Here is an 18,994-nt window from a genome sequence, read left to right on the forward strand (position 1 = left end):
TTTAGTCTATAAGCAATTTGATAAGAATTTTTGTATTAAATATCTGAATAAAACAAGTTAAAAATGAATTAAAGAAAACATTTGAATGGTTGAAAAGAGGATTAAAATGTGAATAGCAAAGGTGTTTAAACCTTTTCAATCGAGAAAATCTTTAGAAATTTATGTGTTTATATTCTTTACTTTGTGGTCTAAGGACGAAAACAATCAAAAGGGCATCCTTATTTTTAGCTTCTTGAAAGAAGGACAAATTAGCAACACTGTCGGTTCGTTTTGGAAGAGCTTTGCTTTCGGTCTGTGAGCGTGCAAATATGACAAAGCTCCAGCACAATCCGTCCCATTCCCTCCCCTCAGCCACGGTCCCCGGCACTTTGGTATCTTTCTGCGCGTGGCCATATGGCCGTTAGCCGACTCCACAGTGCAACAGGCAAGGGGAGCTGTGGAGGCCGTCAAAGCGATAGGTTTTAGTGATGCCCCTTTTGGATCTTTGAAGAGATCAGCACGACGAGCTTGAATAAAGCAATCAGGGTTTTAAATTAAAATTCTAATACATAAAAGTAATTGAGAGTACTCTAACTCTTATTGATTTCTAATAATCCAATGTAATATATTGGCTTAAGATTAATGTTAATCTATTTAAAAAGTCAACAGATTATAAAGATTCTGATTGTTACCCTGTAAACCTTTTAGCTTTCCATAAATTCAATAAGTAGCCCATAAGATTAAAAGTTAGTTTAATACCATAAAGTTATCTGTTATAAAATACTGTTTACTGTTTTTTCCACATTAAACTTCGATCACATATCCTTTTTCGATAATTTTGAAGTGCCATCTCTGGCGGCTGCGATAACGGTTAAAGGCTGACTGTTTGGCCGTTCGCCATTCAAACGCGTTGCGTCAGTCGCACACCAGCTGCTCAAGCACTCGGACGTGTTTTCGCATCCGTTTTGCCACCGTTACGTATCGCTTCGCAGGTTCGCAGCACGGCAGCTCGGCAGGTCCGTGCCGCCAACAACAGTTGGCCAAAACAGAATAGCATTAACAATAACAACAATAACAACTGGCCATAATCGGACTAGATTTTCAACGGGCTGTGGAGTCTGCCAATACAAATAATATATAATGTGACAAGACACGATGGACTTCCAGAATCGCAACAATACGGCCAACAAGTTTGTCTGCCCCAGCGACAGACAATTGGCTTTGCGTGCCAAGTAAGTACGATTGCAATTGCAGTGTATGCCACAGCATTATCCTCGAAAATGGCATTGAAATGCAACAATTGGCTTTCGTGTGAGTGCGTCACAGCAGCTGCAACGATAACAGTTTTTGTTTTCCAATTACAGTTTCTTTTTGTTGTATTTTTTTTGCGTGTTGTATGTGTGTGTGTGTGTGTGTTAGTGTTAGTGTTACTAACAACAACTAGTGACAACTTGACAAAAGCTTTAGTCATAATTTAATTAACTTTGACTGTCTGTGCGTGTGGTTGCGGCTGATTAACCGAAAGCCTAATCAAATCAAATACATGTGCGCAATCACACAGCGATAGCCAGATAGTACATATACTATATATACTATATAGATTGTCCCTGGGATGACGACCACATATATTCAAGGAAAGCCGCATGTGACCATGTGTTCTTCTTTCTTGTTTTTTTTTATTTTTTTTTTTTTTTTGCGCCAACTCTAATCATTATTGTTGCATGCTGACAGATTAATTAAATTTTAATAACGCTCATTTTTTTACGACTTTCCCAACCGAGTTTTATGGCCCCTCGCTGAGGCTTTCATTTATTTATTGCAATTGACGGAGAGCTAAATAATAATAAAAAAAAAAAAAGAAAACAGAAAAAGAGAAAAAGGCGCGGTGCCCATTTACATGATTTGCAAAGCACCCACAAAAATCCTCCAATCCACAAAAACGAAATGGAACCATTTGGTTCCCAGTCCAGCCGAGTACGAGTATATCCCCAACATATGCTCGTGTAGCATACTGTTTGGGGCCATGGCTGGTGATGGGGCTGGGGCCAAGCAACTCGGCTCAAATCAATCCCAGCTGACTGTAAATGCGACTTGGGCGCATTAAAAATACAAAAAGCCGCACACACAGACACGCACAGCGGGAGTTAGTGGGTGTGTTGTTAGTATGGTATGGTATATAGGTGGTTGAAGGGGGGAGAGTTGAGAGGTGAAGGCTGGCAGGTTTCAAGTGTGCAATTTACACTTCCGCTCGCCCGCTACATTGTAAGCACTCACGCTCTCGCACACGCAGACAGTAAAGTTAGGATGAACCTTGTTTTCTAGCTGGGAGGATTACAAATCCATGCTTTTGAACTCTTTTTTAATGGGAAAACAAAGGAAACTATAATTGAAAAATTATCAAGGCTTAATATCAACCGTTTTCAATACAGTGTTGTATAGATTTTTGGAGTACTATCTCTAGTTTTATACCTTCAATTAAGTAACGTTGTAAGGAAACATAACCAAACCAAGGTCCACCCTAACACACAGCAGCATAGAAACAAAGAGCTTTTGACTTTGCCACCGAGTAAGGGGTTTTAGGGAGGTCATCGTGGACCTGGAGTGCCTTACGGTTTTGGGATTGCGGGGAGCACTGAGAGCTGCTGCTCGTGGCATTGGCTCCGTACTTGAAATTCAAATTACAGCTCAAGGGAGTCAGGAGTCAAGTCCCATACCCACAGATAGTGAGAGAGAGAGAAAGCAAGAGAGTCAAGGAAGCGAGAGTGGAGCTAAAAAGTGGCAAGTGGAGAATTAACGTGCAACTCAAATCGCGGCCACATGCCAGACGATGTTGCCCCCGTTACTTTCTGGCATGCTTAACTATGCAAATGAGAAGATCTTTGCCAGGCCACCAAATCTGACGACAAGCACTTTGACTTTTATTAAATTCAACTCAAGCCGCAAAGTAACAAAGGCGACATATATTTGGAAATCATCTTAACGACAAGGGGATGCTTAAAAAACAATGGAAAAGTTGTATTTCTTTGACTCTGAAATATAATAAAGCTTCAGAGTATGGAAAGCGCTTTCTTTTTCCCATTCAAATCGTGGAAATCGAGCTACACGTTTTCCTTTTTTTTTTTTTTGTTCCGTTGCTCTTCTTTTTTGTTGAGTTTAATTTCACTTTTGAAAGGAGCACAAATACAATTGTAAATTGAGGCTTCTTATTGTTAAGGCCTGACTTTTATGTTTGTTCTTGCAAGAGAACTTTGCAATCAAGCGTGTTGAGCGGAATATTAAAATTCAGGGGGTAATGGGTATGAAATGGTTTAAGGTCTGCTTAAGAAGAATTTCAATTTTTAATCACTGAATTATTATAGAATTTATCTTATCCTTGCCTTTCACAGATATTGTATATTTTCCTTGCAATTTCCTAAACATTAAGGCCGTTCCTTGTAAATGCCTTCTTTGACAAAGCAATCACTGTTTATCCTTTGAAAGATTACATTTCATGTACGTTAGTCATGTCAAAGCCCACAATTGACTTTGTCATGCTGCCATGTGAAAGTAAAGTTATTTTGTCTCATTGTTTCTGGTTTGTTTGTTCGACAGATACTGTTTAAGCAATGAATTTCATGATTTCGCAGTTAAGGTCATGGTTGACTTTCTTAGCCTGGCTCACAACGCTTCACCGCATGAAACAATCTGATTTTGTGTAACAATAAACTTTGGCCGAACCATCAATTTGGGCACTCAACTTAAATCGCAGGAGAGGTCTTTATCCCTGTGTATGTGTGTTTTAGCCAAGAACATGGGTTAATGTCACTCAAGTGCGCCGATCGGACGAAAGTTTGAGTGGCTTTATTTGCTTATTCAGAGGAAAGCTCGTTGCCACAGAGGCAAATGTTGATAGAGCACTAACCGAATTTGTAATTTAATTATGATGTTAAGGAACCTGCAAGGGCATTTAAGCCACCGCCTACAAGCCCACACACCAGCTCACATGGCCACCCAATCAGATATATATACATATATATGTGTATATACTTCACGTACACGGGAAGTCAATAAACCCGGCGTGAAGGCAACACGCACCCACTCGTTCTCGAGAACCAGGCTAAACCATAAAATGCCGAAACGGAACAATCAGGGGCTATGCAAATGAGCCAGCTAAGAGGTTACCAGTTGCCAGTTGCTATAGAAGTTAAGTTTCCATATAAAACCACACAATTACACTTCAAAATTTGTACATTATCGCATACGATTTAAAGTAATTTAAGTTTATAGACTTAAAAATTACTTTCTATTTGATATTTTCTTATTTATTAAATATTTAATGGTGTTTTTCTTTTTGTTTTAAGTAAATAATAACTCTTTCAGAGCCAATTTCGTACTCGAAAGACTTTCTTCTATTGTATAAGTAATGAGTGAAATGAACCGAACACTCGGGACCCAACAGCATGAACGAGTTAATTAACTTTGAACCTGAAATTTTTGGCCAAGTGGCTGGGCAACATGGAAACCGCATTAGGCGACCCACAACTAACGATGCTCATTAGGCAACCATCCATCCCACGGCCCACCCCTTTTTTACACCTTTTACACATTTACGTAGTCGCATTTATAATTCACCGCCTTCCCTCGCAATCCGTTTTAACCACACACACACACAACCAACAAATTAAGATCGATTTCAAATGGAAATCATCATTTTACATAACATTAACTAATTAAGCGATTAAGTTGTTATTAAGGAAAGGTATGATTATAAGGACCTTCTGTGATTAATTTTTACACTCCTATATTTGTAGTCAGAGGCTTGTAAATGTTTTTAAAATGTGTCTAAAAGTCTAAAAACTATCTAAAGATTTTTCCCGACAACTTTCGAACTAAACAAATATCATAGCATACTTTTCAGAGCTTCATGCAGAATTTAAATTTTGATTCCCTTCTCGCCACAGATTAAAAGCCGGCTGGAGTAGCTCAAAGACCAGTGAGCCACTGCGACCCGAGGAACAGGAGGCGATCATCTCGGTGATCCGGCGGAATGAGGAAATCGAGGTGGCCGAACGGCAGCGGGTTGGGCGGCTGGTGGAGCGGGTCGAGAAGATCAAGCAGCATGCCGTGGAGCGTGGACCCAATTGCTGTCGTCTCTGTGGCGACACATTCGGCATCCTTCGACCACAGCGCATTATCTGCGAGGACTGCCGCCAGTCGGTGTGTGCGAAGTGCAGCGTGGACATCAATATCCGTTACCATACCAGCGAAAGGTCTCGCGAGATCTGGCTATGCCGCATCTGCTCCGAGACCCGCGAGATGTGGAAGAAGTCAGGCGCATGGTTCTTCAAGGGCCTGCCCAAGTACGATATGCCGCGCAGCGCCAGTGCCACGCCCATTCCCAACCCGGGACCCGGATCCATGGCAGGTGGGTGGCATTATTTCATGTGAGGGTGGTAGTAATGGTGGGTGTAGCAGGGTCCTTGTGAATGGCAGCGAGAGATAGCAGGCACTGGCTAGGACGTGCTAGGAATTTAAACCCTTTGCCCTCATTCCCCCGAAAGTTAAGCTCGATAGGCATTAAGGAATCTTAGGGAAAAGTTCCGTAACGCAAGGACAATAACATTAGTTTACCAAATAAAGTTATGGAAATTTTCCAGATACCAAAGTGGAGTTTCCCTAGATAAGGAAATTACATTTACCAGTAGAATTTTTTCTATAAAATCCTTTAAAGAACTATAGTACGGCATGGATATTTGATTTTGCTTATATTAACATACATTTTTTTAGGAAATTAAAGTTTTGTTCACCTTCCCTTTATCATGGCCAGTGTCAAGGTCAAATATTTTAACGGATACATTCACACAGGAGCTTTCGAGGCCACGCGGCGGCATATTTGCAAAACTTTTTGTTGCCAACATAATTGTTTTATCTCTCGACGAAGGGCACTTAAAGCCAAAATCGAATTCAGCCCAACCTTAACGTATTAAACGTAACCTTTAACCTACAGACTACAAAAATATTTAAGTTAATAAATTTATTTTTATTGGTGGTGAAATGCTGAAAAAGTTAAACACCAACGGAAACACACAAATGGCTTTTAAAAACAGCTAAAGAATTGTTTTCGAATCTCGTTTCAGGAACATCATGAAATGTTTCCATATCCATAGTCCAATTCCAAAAATAAATCGTTATAGACGCTTCTTTATGGTAACCATAATCAGAGCTTCAGCCGGATGGGTTTTTATATCAAAAGTCAAAATATTTGTAGTTCGTTCATAGTCATTTTTACCAATTCCAACAACAACAATTCAATGACAATGAAAATTAATCAAGACACAAGAATTCCCCTCCGAATTCTACTGATGTTTCTCCAATTCCAGCAATAACAGTCATCAGTCGTCGATAAATCGAATCTTTCATTCAGAGCAACATCACTAAATATGTACCTTCGAGTTATCAACGACTATCGCTATTATCATCGTCCGCCCATCGCTATAATCGGTGTTATATCTAGTTTATCGCTTATCGAAAAGATCGCAGTCAGTCCCTAAATTATGATGATCAGTTTTTTAGGTGCATTTCGATTGCTATCGATACCGATACAGCGCAGTCCTATCGCTAATATCGCATCAAACTGAGAATCGGAATTGCACCTTGGCCTATTGTAAAGGTATTGCTTTATTCGATCGAGCACACTCTTGTAATCAAGAAAATCGACTGCCTATCGTTTGACGGCTATCGCTAATCGCTGTATTTGTCATCTCTGTCATCGCAGGAGACACGCGGGCCGTTCAAAGCTGCCATGCGACGCCGACACGTCCAGCGCGGGTGAAGAAGCTCACGATCCGTGTGAACGACAGCAGCTCCAGCAGTAGCGGCCATTCCGAGCCGGAGGACGAGGTGGACGCCGGCGTTGGAGGAATTGGGGGCGGGGGCGTGGCCAAAGGCAGCATATCCTCGGGCCGATTGCAACGGGAGGATAGCTTCCGGTTAAGGGCCTACGGTTCGATACGCAGCTTTATCGATGGCGGCGAGCGAAAGTTGTCCAACTCCTTCTTCTTTGGCCGCCAACAAAGTCAGCGGCCGTCGGAGTGTCCGGAATACGACAGCGTCAGCATGTCAAAACTGAGACGGGAGAGCAGTTTCCTGCGACGCGGCTCCGTTAGCTCTTCCTGGTCGATCAGCGATAGCTCCGGTTCCGGATCCAACAATTCAGGCAACTCCCAGTCGCAATCCCAGTTCCAGCAGCATCAGCAACAGCAGCAACACTGTCGAGATCCACTGCTGGGTTGGCTAGAGATCGCCATTAGCTATCGGGAGGCCTTCCACAGTCTCGACTGCACAATGGTGCGTGCACGGGATTTACCGGCCATGGATGCCGCTGGTTTGGCTGACCCGTACTGCAAGCTCAACATCATTACGCCGGAGGCGCATACCAAGTACACGCGTTGGCAGCGCACAAAGACGGTGCACAAAACTCGGAATCCGGAGTTCAACGAAACACTGCAGTTCGTCGGCGTGGAGCCCGAGGAGCTAGGCAACTCACTGCTCTACGTGGCTCTCTTTGACGACGACAAGTACGGCCACGACTTCCTCGGTGCGGCCAAGGTCTGCCTTTCCACGGTGAGTTTGGGGGGTACAGTGAAAAACAAAGAGTTATTACTTAAGTATAAAGAGTTAATAAGACTTTTTGAAACCACTTACATCTATAAATTATTTATAAACTTGTGGTATTAGTACGGTGTAAGTTCGCCTTTCCAGATTTATCCAAGAGTTTTTCTGACTCAAAATATTCCACTGCATACTTTTAGGCATCTTGATAGGTGGTAGGTCCTAGGGCTGTTTTGGCACTTATATAGAATTGGATATTTGAATATATATAACGAAGTAATTCTTAATTCGCGGTTTTTAGGATATATATTATTATCCAATTAAAAAGTTATAGCACCTAGTTTTCTCCCTGTGTAGCTCTTTGCATCCGTTAGGAAGCGTAATTGCTTATAAGACCCTCCGGCGTATCCTGCTACCAACTGAATTTATGCACAAACGTTGCGGCACAAAGGAATTCGGTTAATTTTGTAAAGCTAAGTACTTCTTACAGTTGGTTACCTTTCGCTGCCTTTTAACTTTTTTTTTGGCTCCAGCAACTAGTAATTGGATTTTCAAATATTTAAACCGGCAGCTGAAGTGGATGGTTAAGACCGTTAAGGTGCCAGAATATGTATTTTGTATAGAGTTAAATATAACCTGAAATATGAAATGAAAATATTAAACCAGTGATTTCCTTCCAGGTGCACAGCACATCGCAGTATCGGATCTCGGTGCCATTGGGCGTGGAGGACCAGTACAGCAACGCGGCGGAGATGGCCCAGAACTGGCCCAACGGCAAGATGCTCCTCTCACTTTGCTACAACACTAAGCGAAGGGCGCTGGTGGTGAATGTGAAGCAGTGCATCAACCTGATGGCTATGGACAACAACGGCAGCTCCGATCCCTTCGTCAAAATGTAAGATATATTTTCTTTAGATTAAATTATCTTTTTAAACATAATTTTATCTTTGGTTAGCCAACTCAAACCGGATGCCCATAAGAACAAGAAGCACAAGACCAGCGTCAAGTGGCGCACGCTCAATCCCATCTACAACGAGGAGTTCTACTTTGAGGCCAGTCCTCATGATCTCAACAAGGAGATGCTCATCCTTACCGTTTGGGACAAGGATCTTGGCAAGAGCAACGACTTCCTTGGCAGCCTGCAACTGGGCGCCCAAAGTAAAGGCGACCGTCTGCAACAGTGGCTCGACTGCATCCGATTGCCGGATCACTTCCACGAAAAATGGCATTGCCTCGCCCCCGACAATCCCGCCCATTGAGTAACCAAACCCCCTCCAAAATCCCCAACTCGATCCACCCCCAAATCCAATCGGTTCGATCTTATCTGAAACGATATGGAAGATTTTTCCTATAAGACACATTTTTACGAACTGATTTCTCAGCCAAGTTAGGTAACCAAAAAATAAGATTACAGAAATGTATATATATTAGTTCGGGAATTTATGGAAATTTATGAAAATTTATTCGGCCTCAGACTTTATACAACCGTTTTTTATTCATATAAATAATAAAGTTTTCTAATCAAATAGATTTGCAACTTCTGTATTTTAAGGAAAGTAGCCTTTATTTATACGATGAGCTTCACCAGAACTTTGCACTCCCATAATTTGTACTTCAAACATTTAATACCTTAACTAATAGTGTAGTTTTTCTTTAAATTACTTAAAAGATAAAAAGAAAACCAACTAAAATCATATAAATAGTAAACTTCTTCGATTTTCGAAACTCAAGAAAAGAACGATTTGTGCAGAGAAATCAGGTCGCGGAAATAAGGCTTTAGCTCCAAATATACACATATATATATTAACATATACATACATATATATATATATATATTATATACATATATTTTTGATAAGCCTGAGTGGGTGTGAGTAAGCAAGAACAAGCTAGAGAGCAAGTGGTATATATAATTGTGTGTGTTTGAGTGACTGCTTTCCAAAATCTCGTACGTAACCCCAATTTTCTATGTCTATACTTTGGCTCTTAACGACATTTTTGTACACTGTATATAGCTTGTTTAAGTGTCCTTACCAAGGGTTAACCAACATCAAAATCTTTTCGATTCATTGCTAAATTCAATCTATAATCAAACGTATACTTATGTACTTCAATATATCGAAATATATACATCTATATTCCCAAAAAAAAAAGGTTCTTTTACTTGGGAATTTTAAAATGGGAAAACAACAGAACATAATTTAACATAAATAAATCATACAAAAACAAACTTTAAGGTCTCAGAGGAAGACTTTCTTTTAAGTTTATAACCAATTTTCAGCCTGAAACTACTTGAAATAAAATCTAGCAACATTTTTCCCAATACATGGCTTTAACAAAAGCTTTCTGACCGCTCCCGAAAAGCTCGTCGACCACCCTTATGAAAAAGAAATGAGCCAATAAACAAAAATCCATTGCAATTGATAGGCAACGAGAACGTATTACATTTTTAGTGAACTGATAAGACAGAAAGCCCTTTCCAGAAACTATTGATAAGGTTTAACCTCCACCAACAACACCATAGAAAATCCCTTTGAAATCGTTTTTCATTCAGTTTCAGTTCACATTTAATAAGTTTGGCAGAGTTTTAAAAAGTTGAAGCTAGCTTCATCATTGTAGTAAACATCCAACACTATACAAATAGAGATTAACATCTATGTACAGATATAGAGTGCCAAATAAGTAAGCGGCCAATCGATGCGTTGCGCTCGATTTGGATAGATATATATGTTTGGATGTATGTATATATAGCAAATATATGAAGATTACATATTTTCTATACAGATCAAATAGTCTGTAAACACTTAATATTAGGATTCTGCCTAACAGACAGATGGATAAGGTATACACATGTATGCGGGCGATTCGAGGTAACCTCCAGCGCCACCAAAAACGAGGGAATCTATATATCGGAATCGTAATCGTTAACATTGGCGATTCTAACGAGAGACTTAACCTAACACTGGTAAATTTCAAGGGGGGGAAAGAGGGGTGCCCTATCCGAGCGATCGATAGTTACACTGCAATCCTCACTTGCGATCGAATAGGCGGGTGTAGTCGAGCAGGTTGCCTGCTCCAGGTCGGTGGCGATGTTGTTGTTGTTGCTGCTGATGGTGGTGCTGCTGTTGCTGTTGCTGCTGCTGCTGCTGTTGGACAGGGGCAGCCACTCCTCCGCTGCCCATTTCCATTGCAGCCGTTGTCGTATGTTAGAAGAGACGCTTCTCGTAACTGAAGAGGCCGTGAACGTTGCCTTCCAGCTGTGCGGAATGGGTGCGCTTCATGAAACGCAGTTGGCCATTGTAGATCATATCCCTGGGGGGTAATAGAATACAAGTTTAGAATATGCTTGGGAAAGAAGATTCCTTTGACCATACCTCAACTTATTAATCGAATTGGCACCAATGTCCTGACAGCTGTGCTGCAATCCGCACTCCAAATAAGGCAGATAGCGCAGAACACTGCCCTTGTCCACGATACTGCCACTGACGCCCTGTGCCACCTTCATCTTGTCCATTTCGTTGTGGTAGTAACGTGACATGGCTGCGCCCTTGGCATCGCCACGCTCCATGGCCTCCAGTGAGCCCATGCCGCGGTACTTCTTAAGACGCACTCCATCGGAGAAGAAGTATTCGCCGGGTGCCTCAGATGTTCCGGCAAGCAGGGAGCCCATCATTACAGCACTAGCTCCCAAGGCAATCGCCTTGACAATGTGTCCAATTGACTGGATACCACCGTCAGCGATCACGGGCACTCCGAACTGGCGGGCGTACGTAGACACCTGGTAGACAGCCGTTGCCTGAGGACAGCCGCAGGCCATCACCTCCTGGGTAATGCAGATAGAGCCAGAACCCATGCCGACACGAAGTCCATCGACACCAGCTTCGATGAGATTTTTGGCCTGGGCACGGGTTACCACTGGAAAACAGATTAATTAAATGCATTTTTAGTGTTATATTTTCTAAAGTTAAAAAAATTCTTATGTAAATATTTGGAAAACTAACGAAGAGTCCCTGTGGTTGTATATATTTTAGACTAATTAGAAAACAAACACTATCTTGGTTGCCAAATACCCATCTCGCGATATCAAAGATAACAATATGGTTGAATCCCATTATTATTGCAACCATAATAAGTACTTGATCATGACAAAATTAGCCATAGCGGTAGATAATGGTAATGTTAATTGCTCTCAAAACTAAATTATACATTTTTATCTATAAGCTTTTTTTACAGATTATCTATATCAAATATGTTGTGTGTTCTTTTTTAATACTAGAAATTTAAGATATTCCAAACATGAATCTTTACTTTACAAGCAAAGATTGTATTCATTATCTAGGTCTTACTGTAAAAGACTAAGCAAAACATAAAAAATGCATTCAGACAGGCGAATGAGCTGTCTAGACTGTTGACCCTCAATAATTTTACGTTATTTTTGGGAAATGCTCTTTTCTTGAGTTTTTTACTTATAGAATAAAATAAACAAATTTTGTATAATTCTTATTTTCCTAGAGGATTGAAATTTTCGAAGTACGTCGCCTGCACTTTACATGCTTATTAGCAAAAAAGAAAAGTATGCAATAGTTTTAAACAAATATTACAGTTTTGACTTGAACTTTAACACGGACTCACCATTTCCTCCTATGACCTGGAGCTCGGGATAGGTCTCCTTCATGTACTTGATCATCTCCACCTGGTAGACGGAGTTGCCCTGCGAGGAATCAAGAACGATGACGTCCACGCCGTTGGCCACCAGCAGAGCCAGACGCGCCTTGTCCTCGGATCTGGTTCCAATGGCAGCGCCGACGAGAAGCTGCTTATTGGAATCCTTAGAAGCATTCGGGTAGGAGCGAGCCTTCTTCAAATCCGTCCTGGCAATCATGGCCACCAGTTCACCGGCCTGATTAATAATCGGCAGCTTTCCCTTTTTGCTCTTCTCAAGAATAGCATTGGCCGTGGGAAGATTGATGCCATTGGGGGCAGTAACCAGTTCTGTGGTCATAATGTCGGCCAAAAGGACCTCCGGTTGATTCTCACGGAAGTCAATGTCTCGGGATGTGACCATGCCCAGCAGCTTGCCGCCAAGTTTGCCGTTTTCGGTGACCGGATAGCCAGTGAATCCGTTCTTACGACGCGCCTCCAATACATCCCCCACCGTATTTGTGGGCGACATTACCGAGGGGTCGCGCATGAAGCCGTGCTTGTACTTCTTAACCTTGTGCACCTCCAACGCCTGGTATTCCGGCGTGCAGTTGTGATGGATGATGCCAATGCCACCACACAGCTGCGCGCGGGATTCGAATGGTTTTTTTTTTTTTTTTTTTTTGGATTGTGAATAGAGTGGATGGTGGACAGAAACATTGGCGGTTAGAGAGGCGCATAAGAGTGTTGAGTTACAACCACAGGCTAGCACAGCTCAGGCGAACCCGCCAGCGGTTCTGGGCCGTAAATTAAAGGGTACATAGAATACGGATTCTGTATAATCCGATACTTACCGCCATGGCGATGGCCATCTCCGATTCGGTTACCGTGTCCATGGGCGAACTAACCAGCGGTGCCCGCAATGTCAGCGACTTGGTCAGCGGTGAACTGAGATCAACCTCCTCGGCAGTGAAGTCTATGTAGCCGGGTAATATGAGAAAGTCGCTAAGGGATTGACGGGATTTTTCGGAAGGGGTAATGTCATGAGATTTGATTTCGGACAGTCTAGCAGCGAGCCATTTCAACACTTACTTGTAGGTGAGTCCATCACCGTTCTGGAATAGTTCCCGAATACTAAGACCATCTTGAAGGTTTTCATCTACCGTGTTGGCAGAGGAACCCTTGTTTTGGGCTCCACCAGCGGCTGCCGCCAAATCCAAAAAGCCATTCACCTTTGGCTTGCTCTCCATTTTCCGCGTGCGTTCAACCCAAACAGTCAACAAACAACGGGGAGCTGACAAAAACAAGCCAGATAGAGATAAACACCGCCGGTTTTTGGATGGTCTCCTGTTGCAGTTCTATTTGGTTTTTTCCCCCGGTTTCGGATTGGCACTGTATGCAAATACAAATTCCTTTGGAAGCTTTTGAGACGCAATTAGGGGCACATATACAGACACAGCAAGAAAAAGTTGGAGAGCACAGCGGAGAAAGACAATTGATATAAAGAAAAAGGTTAATTGCTGGGCTAAGACTCGGTCTGATTGGGCTGGATTGCCAGCGAGCACATGGTTTCGCCTCTTACCAGTCCCCTGGAGTCCAAGTTCCGCGTGCTTACTGCGCGAAAGAAGTTCGTGAAGTGGTGTGACCCACGAGCGTCTGTTTAAATATACTCCCGGCCACCAGGAAATCCACTAAATTTGGCTATAAAACGTCTGCGCAGGCTTCAGTTAAATATGTATTTTGAAGTGCAGCCACACTTGACCGCGCTGTCAAATGATTTTAAATTTTAATTAAAATATTTTTATTTACCTATTAGAAATATTTAAAAGGAAATGTCTTAATAGTATTATCTTGTTTTTCAATGCATATTAGGAGTAAAATCCTAGAAAACGTCTTTCCTTGAATATGTTGTCTATACTTTTATGGACTTATTCATGTTATGATCATGTTATACATATGCGTGTTAAACAACTTACTTGCTTACTTACTTACTTGACACCTAATTTACCAATATTTCCACTTTCATTGATTTAGCCGTTTTTTCAGCTGTCAGGTTTTTATTCTTAAGGGCGAACGTTATCGAAACTGCACTAAAATATCGAATATGCCCTTATGAGCTATGCCCTGGCGGAATATTACCATCACTAGTCTGCTAGAAGGTAGCCATAGTAATATCAGTGGATTACATCTCGGTGAAGAACCTGGCTAAATATGTTACATTAATAATATTGACAGTTAAACTTCTTTCGATTTAAGCTCTAATTTGTTATATTTCTACTTTCAATAAATATATGGAATTTAACAAAATCCTTTTTATATATTCCCAAAATTGTATTAAGTGTGAGTGCTTTCAGAATTAAAGTCTTATATAATTGTTTATATGAAGATCTTAGTCATACATATATTTATGGTTACTGTTATTTAATATAACTTAATAAAAACAAGTTACATTAAATAACAGTAAGTATAAAAATATGATTAAAGTCTTCATATAAACAATTGTATAAGACTTTAATTTTGACAATTTGACAAGCAAGATATGTACATTTTTCAAGCAACCATGTGCTACTCTATATCCAATTGGATTGTTAGAGTTCAGGCATTTTGTGGAGTTTATAGGGTCATATTACAAGTAAAGTTAAACACATATTTATTCTCTTAGTTCACACTAAGAATTTCCCTGTATTAACTAAACTATTGTTTAAAATAAAATCTTAAAATATTGCTCCAATACTATCGCTATTACTTTAGACCCACATCACGTGTTGTGACTGGTAATCGATAGTACCATCGACGCGGTCACATCTCTAGGCAGCAGCGCCTCGGCGGAACAGCGGTTTAGATGCTCTTTGGCGGTTGGCGCCGCTTGACTTGCCAGTGTGTAACTCTCCAGGCCGAGTGTGTGTGTGTGTGTAGTGGTTGTGCTAGCAGAGTTGTTGCAGAAACTAACTAAAAAAGAAAAACAAGAGCAGCAGCCAAGTTAAACCGAGGTGAACAAACAGAAAACACAGAGAGAAAAAAAACATAAAACACACCGGGACTTCATAGCTAAGTAAAATAGCACGATAGCCAAGCGAGTACGGGTTTTTTTTGCTCTTCCTCTTTCACATACATGCGTACCTGGGCAGAGATTCAGATTTACCGCCGCCCCCAACTCAATCATCAGCCGCATCGCCAACGTCGTTGTTGTTGCTGTCGTTCCGCCGTCGCTCTCACGTAATCTGCCCCCGCACCACCCATTCCACAAACTTATAGACCGAAAATCGATTAGCGGCCTCTCTTCCTTTTCTACAACTCTTCGGCGTTCGCTCGTTCGTGTGTTTGTGTGTGCGTTGCGTTACGTTACGTACGTTACGGTTACCGTTACGTCGCCCGCGCGCGTGTCTATGCATATATATATTTATATGTGTGCGTGTGTGTGCAAGGTGTGGTGTGTATAGAAAATCGATTGGCAATTTGAACCGAGCTATCGTCGCCGCACTCGCCGCGTGTGTGCCGTTACGCGATTTTCAACAGCAGCCGCGCAAGTAATTTATTGCTTTTATTTTTTTGCCTGTGAGTCCTCTTAAGTGAGTGTGACCGCGAGACAGCGAGATAGAGAGAGAGCAATATACAAGCTCTCAAAAACCTCTAAAAAAAAATTTAAAAAAAAAAAAAAACACCGGACATGGATAAATCAGCGGCCACGAACTCGGCCACTGCCGATGGCCAAAACGAGGCAACAGCAGCAGCAGCTGGGTGTGGCAGCAGCAGCAACAACAGCAGCAGCAGTGGTAGCAACACCACCACCAACAGCAACAACGCCTTGCAGCGTTTAGCAACAACAACAAGTGCCGTAGTGGCATCCCCAATGACGACGATCAACCTGAACATCAGCACCACCACCGGCGGCAATTTCGGCGTCAGCGTCGAGCCGCATATCAGTGTTGAAAGTCTGAAGAAGATCATCGCCAAAAAGCTAAAGGTGGCCAAGGATCGCATCTGTCTGCTGCACAGAGAAAAGTGAGTACAATTGGGTATTTTGGGTAGTAATTCTCCATGTTATATAGGGTTCACTTATACAGTAAAGTTAAATTTGAATGAATTTAACAGTTTCCATAGCAAAACTTTGATAAAATGTTCTTTTTTGAGTGGGTAATCGTCAAGGTACATGGTATTATTTTATAATTTTAAGCTGAAACTTCTCTCTGACACTGAACTCCAATCTAAATACTATTTAATAACTTTCTAGACTGTGTAGAGAAACCAATTGTGTTGCAAAACCTTTTTGAAAAATCAATCAATTTTTACTGTTAGATTCGTCATTTATCAAACAATTTAACATTTTCCTAAGCTTATACTCAATAGTAATCGATTTACATACTAGAACTCCCACTTTTTGTAACACTCTCCCAATTATATTATATTCAATGTGCAAATCTCAACCCCTGAGAAAAATGTTGGGGTGGTGTTTGGACAAGTGTGCCACTTGCCATGAATATCTTGCGATTGCGTCAATGAGGTAATATCTCACACAGAAGAAATAACTGATAAATGCTAATGATAATGTTTCGAAATGGAATTTTATCATGCGAGTGGAGGTGGAAAGTTCAGTTTGATTATTATTAATTTTTCTTTGAAATTCCCAATCAATGAATAACCGCGCTTATAAATTCAACATTCAATTTTAATACTCTTAAAGATTGGAATTTCTTTTTTAAGCAACTGTTTGTGTAGCAATTTCTTTAACTTGTTTTTAAATCTGACAAATCGGATGGTTATATATCAAGAATTCGTTTAAATTTTCTATAGTTTTATTGTTGTTGTTGGGACTTTAAGGTATTGTTATAACGGCGTATCTACCTTTTGTTCATTTGAATATCCCTCTGTTATTTTTAGAGCTGTGTTTAGTTAAATGCTTTTGATTATCGTTTATGTTATCTTCTTTCTTGGCACTACACCGCCCTCTCCCTGTTTTCTAACCCCTTTGTCTAGTTTTGTTAGAGCGAGAGGGAAAGAGAGCTTTGTTTTTAGTCGCTAAGCTGCCATTGTTTAGTTGATTTGCTTGCCGTTCTCGTTATTATTATGATTATTATTGATATAACCTCCAAAATAATGGCATGTTTGAAGGGTTAAGCACAAAGTGCTCGAGTGTGGCTATGTGTGTGTGGGAAGTGGTTACCAATTGATCTAAACGTATACATACACACACGCACACACACATACACGGTCTGCCAGCGATTTCATAATCAATTTGTTATTTATACAAAACAACGCAAAAAAGGCAATATAAAAGTGTACAAAAAATGTGCGCATAACACAAAACCGGCAAAAAAAAAACGGTACAACAAAAAAACCAAACAAAAACAGAAGCACAGGCAGAGACAGAAAATGAAAAGTCAAAAGGAAAAGGAATAAGAGAGGAAGGCAGCGCAGCCAGCGTCAGCGTCATTGTTCCAACTAGTTGCATTGCTCTGTTAAATGTTAAATGTTAACAACTGCAAATGTTAATGTTAGTGGAGCTGTTAGTGCTACTAACGCTGTTACTGTTTACCAAAAGATTTCCGGATTTCAAAGTTAGGTTGAACAACTTTTGATTGATTTTAAAGTTTATAAATGAAAGTTTATTAGGTTTTTGAAATAAATATTTTAAGCCATTTTTCAACAGCCTGTTTACCTTTATTTTATAACTTCAATAACAGTTATTTTCCACAAGAATTGTTATTACTTTCTTGGTTGCATAATTCTTTAAACTGTCTTTGATTTCGGTTTGGTAAGTCCTGACAAATAGGAATTAGTTACAGTCAAAAGTTGTTTTTGAAGGGCCTGCATTCCTTTGGCTTGGTTTTTGTTGTATTTGTGTATGTGCATTGCGTGTGCATATGCATGTGTGTATTGGTGCATTACAGAGGCTTCACAATAATGCGGGCTTCTCTCTTGTTTTCCTTGTCCTCCACCTCCGCTCTCCGCCTTTGGCCTTTGCATCCCGCTCTCTGCTGCATTTATTTCTGCAAATAGATTTCTAATTGAGAGGAGTTACTGCCCTTCCCCTTTTTTTCTTCTTTTCTGCCTGCTTCGCCTTTGTCTGGCTTTTATTAAAATAAAAAAAAAAACTTGACTGATAAGAATTTCACTTGCTTCTTCTTCTCCGGCTCCTCTTACTGCTCTTTCGCCGTGTTGTTGCATCTGTTTTATGCCACTTTGCAGCAAGCAACAAAAGCAAATGGGCAATGGCGTCACGGTTTTTTTTTTACTCTCATCTCTTATGCCGCTTGGTTTTTTGTTGTTGCTTCCACTTGAAGTTCTTTTTCATCTTCCTCTGTGTTCCTACGCGTGTGTGTAAGTGTGTGTGTGTGGCAGAGATTTTTGTGCCCGCTTCTTTGTTCTGCAATCAAATTGCTTCTTCTTCTTGTTCCTTCTCCTCTCCTTCATCTTCTCCTTCTATCCGCTCCCCCACTTCTTCTTCTTTGATGATGATGATGATGATGATGTTGGCAGGCTGCGCTTATCGGACATTCGGAAAATGGACTCTCCTCGTCGCTGCTTCGTCTTCTTCTTCTTTGTCTGAATGTCATATGTTGGCTTATAACCCTAACAACAACAAAAGGAGCAGAAACCAGAAGAATGACAAGAAGCAGAGCAGAAGAAGCCATAGATGCCACCCCCGCCAAAAAATGAAGTACATATGGATGTATATATATATATATGTGTGTGTATAGACCGATGCGGAAAACCTACCACCCGGCCTAAGCATAGAAAAAAAAAGGCTTTTGGTAAAAGCTTATTCACACCACCAATTCTGTGA

At 40.9% G+C, this 18,994-nt stretch overlaps 3 protein-coding genes across 3 annotated transcripts in view; 2 read left to right on the top strand and 1 right to left on the bottom strand.

Annotated features, from left to right (window-relative positions):
- The first annotated feature begins 914 nt into the window (after positions 1-914).
- LOC108110122 (rabphilin-3A) lies at positions 915-10,348 on the top strand. Its single transcript, XM_017219028.2, has 5 exons — positions 915-1,211; positions 4,920-5,383; positions 6,734-7,581; positions 8,250-8,464; positions 8,525-10,348. The coding sequence occupies exons 1-5, from the start codon at positions 1,135-1,137 to the stop codon at positions 8,826-8,828; spliced, it is 1,908 nt and encodes a 635-aa protein (XP_017074517.1). The 5' UTR covers positions 915-1,134; the 3' UTR covers positions 8,829-10,348.
- On the bottom strand, positions 10,109-13,874 carry LOC108110124 (inosine-5'-monophosphate dehydrogenase). Its single transcript, XM_017219030.1, has 6 exons — positions 13,793-13,874; positions 13,303-13,631; positions 13,065-13,215; positions 12,202-12,853; positions 10,944-11,484; positions 10,109-10,881 (listed from the first exon to the last, which is right to left on the bottom strand). The coding sequence occupies exons 2-6, from the start codon at positions 13,458-13,460 to the stop codon at positions 10,776-10,778; spliced, it is 1,608 nt and encodes a 535-aa protein (XP_017074519.1). The 5' UTR covers positions 13,461-13,631; positions 13,793-13,874; the 3' UTR covers positions 10,109-10,775.
- A 1,105-nt stretch (positions 13,875-14,979) lies between these two features.
- LOC108110120 (midnolin homolog) overlaps positions 14,980-18,994 on the top strand; it is a 35,926-nt gene continuing 31,911 nt past the window's right edge. The window contains exon 1 of the mRNA XM_017219025.2: positions 14,980-16,212. Coding sequence (XP_017074514.1) covers positions 15,878-16,212 — 335 coding nt within the window. The 5' untranslated portion in view covers positions 14,980-15,877. The remainder of the gene's footprint in view (positions 16,213-18,994) is intronic.

The sequence above is a fragment of the Drosophila eugracilis genome, unplaced genomic scaffold, assembly GCF_018153835.1.
Source record: "Drosophila eugracilis isolate 14026-0451.02 unplaced genomic scaffold, ASM1815383v1 contig_2155, whole genome shotgun sequence".
Classification (NCBI taxonomy): Eukaryota; Metazoa; Arthropoda; class Insecta; order Diptera; family Drosophilidae; genus Drosophila; species Drosophila eugracilis.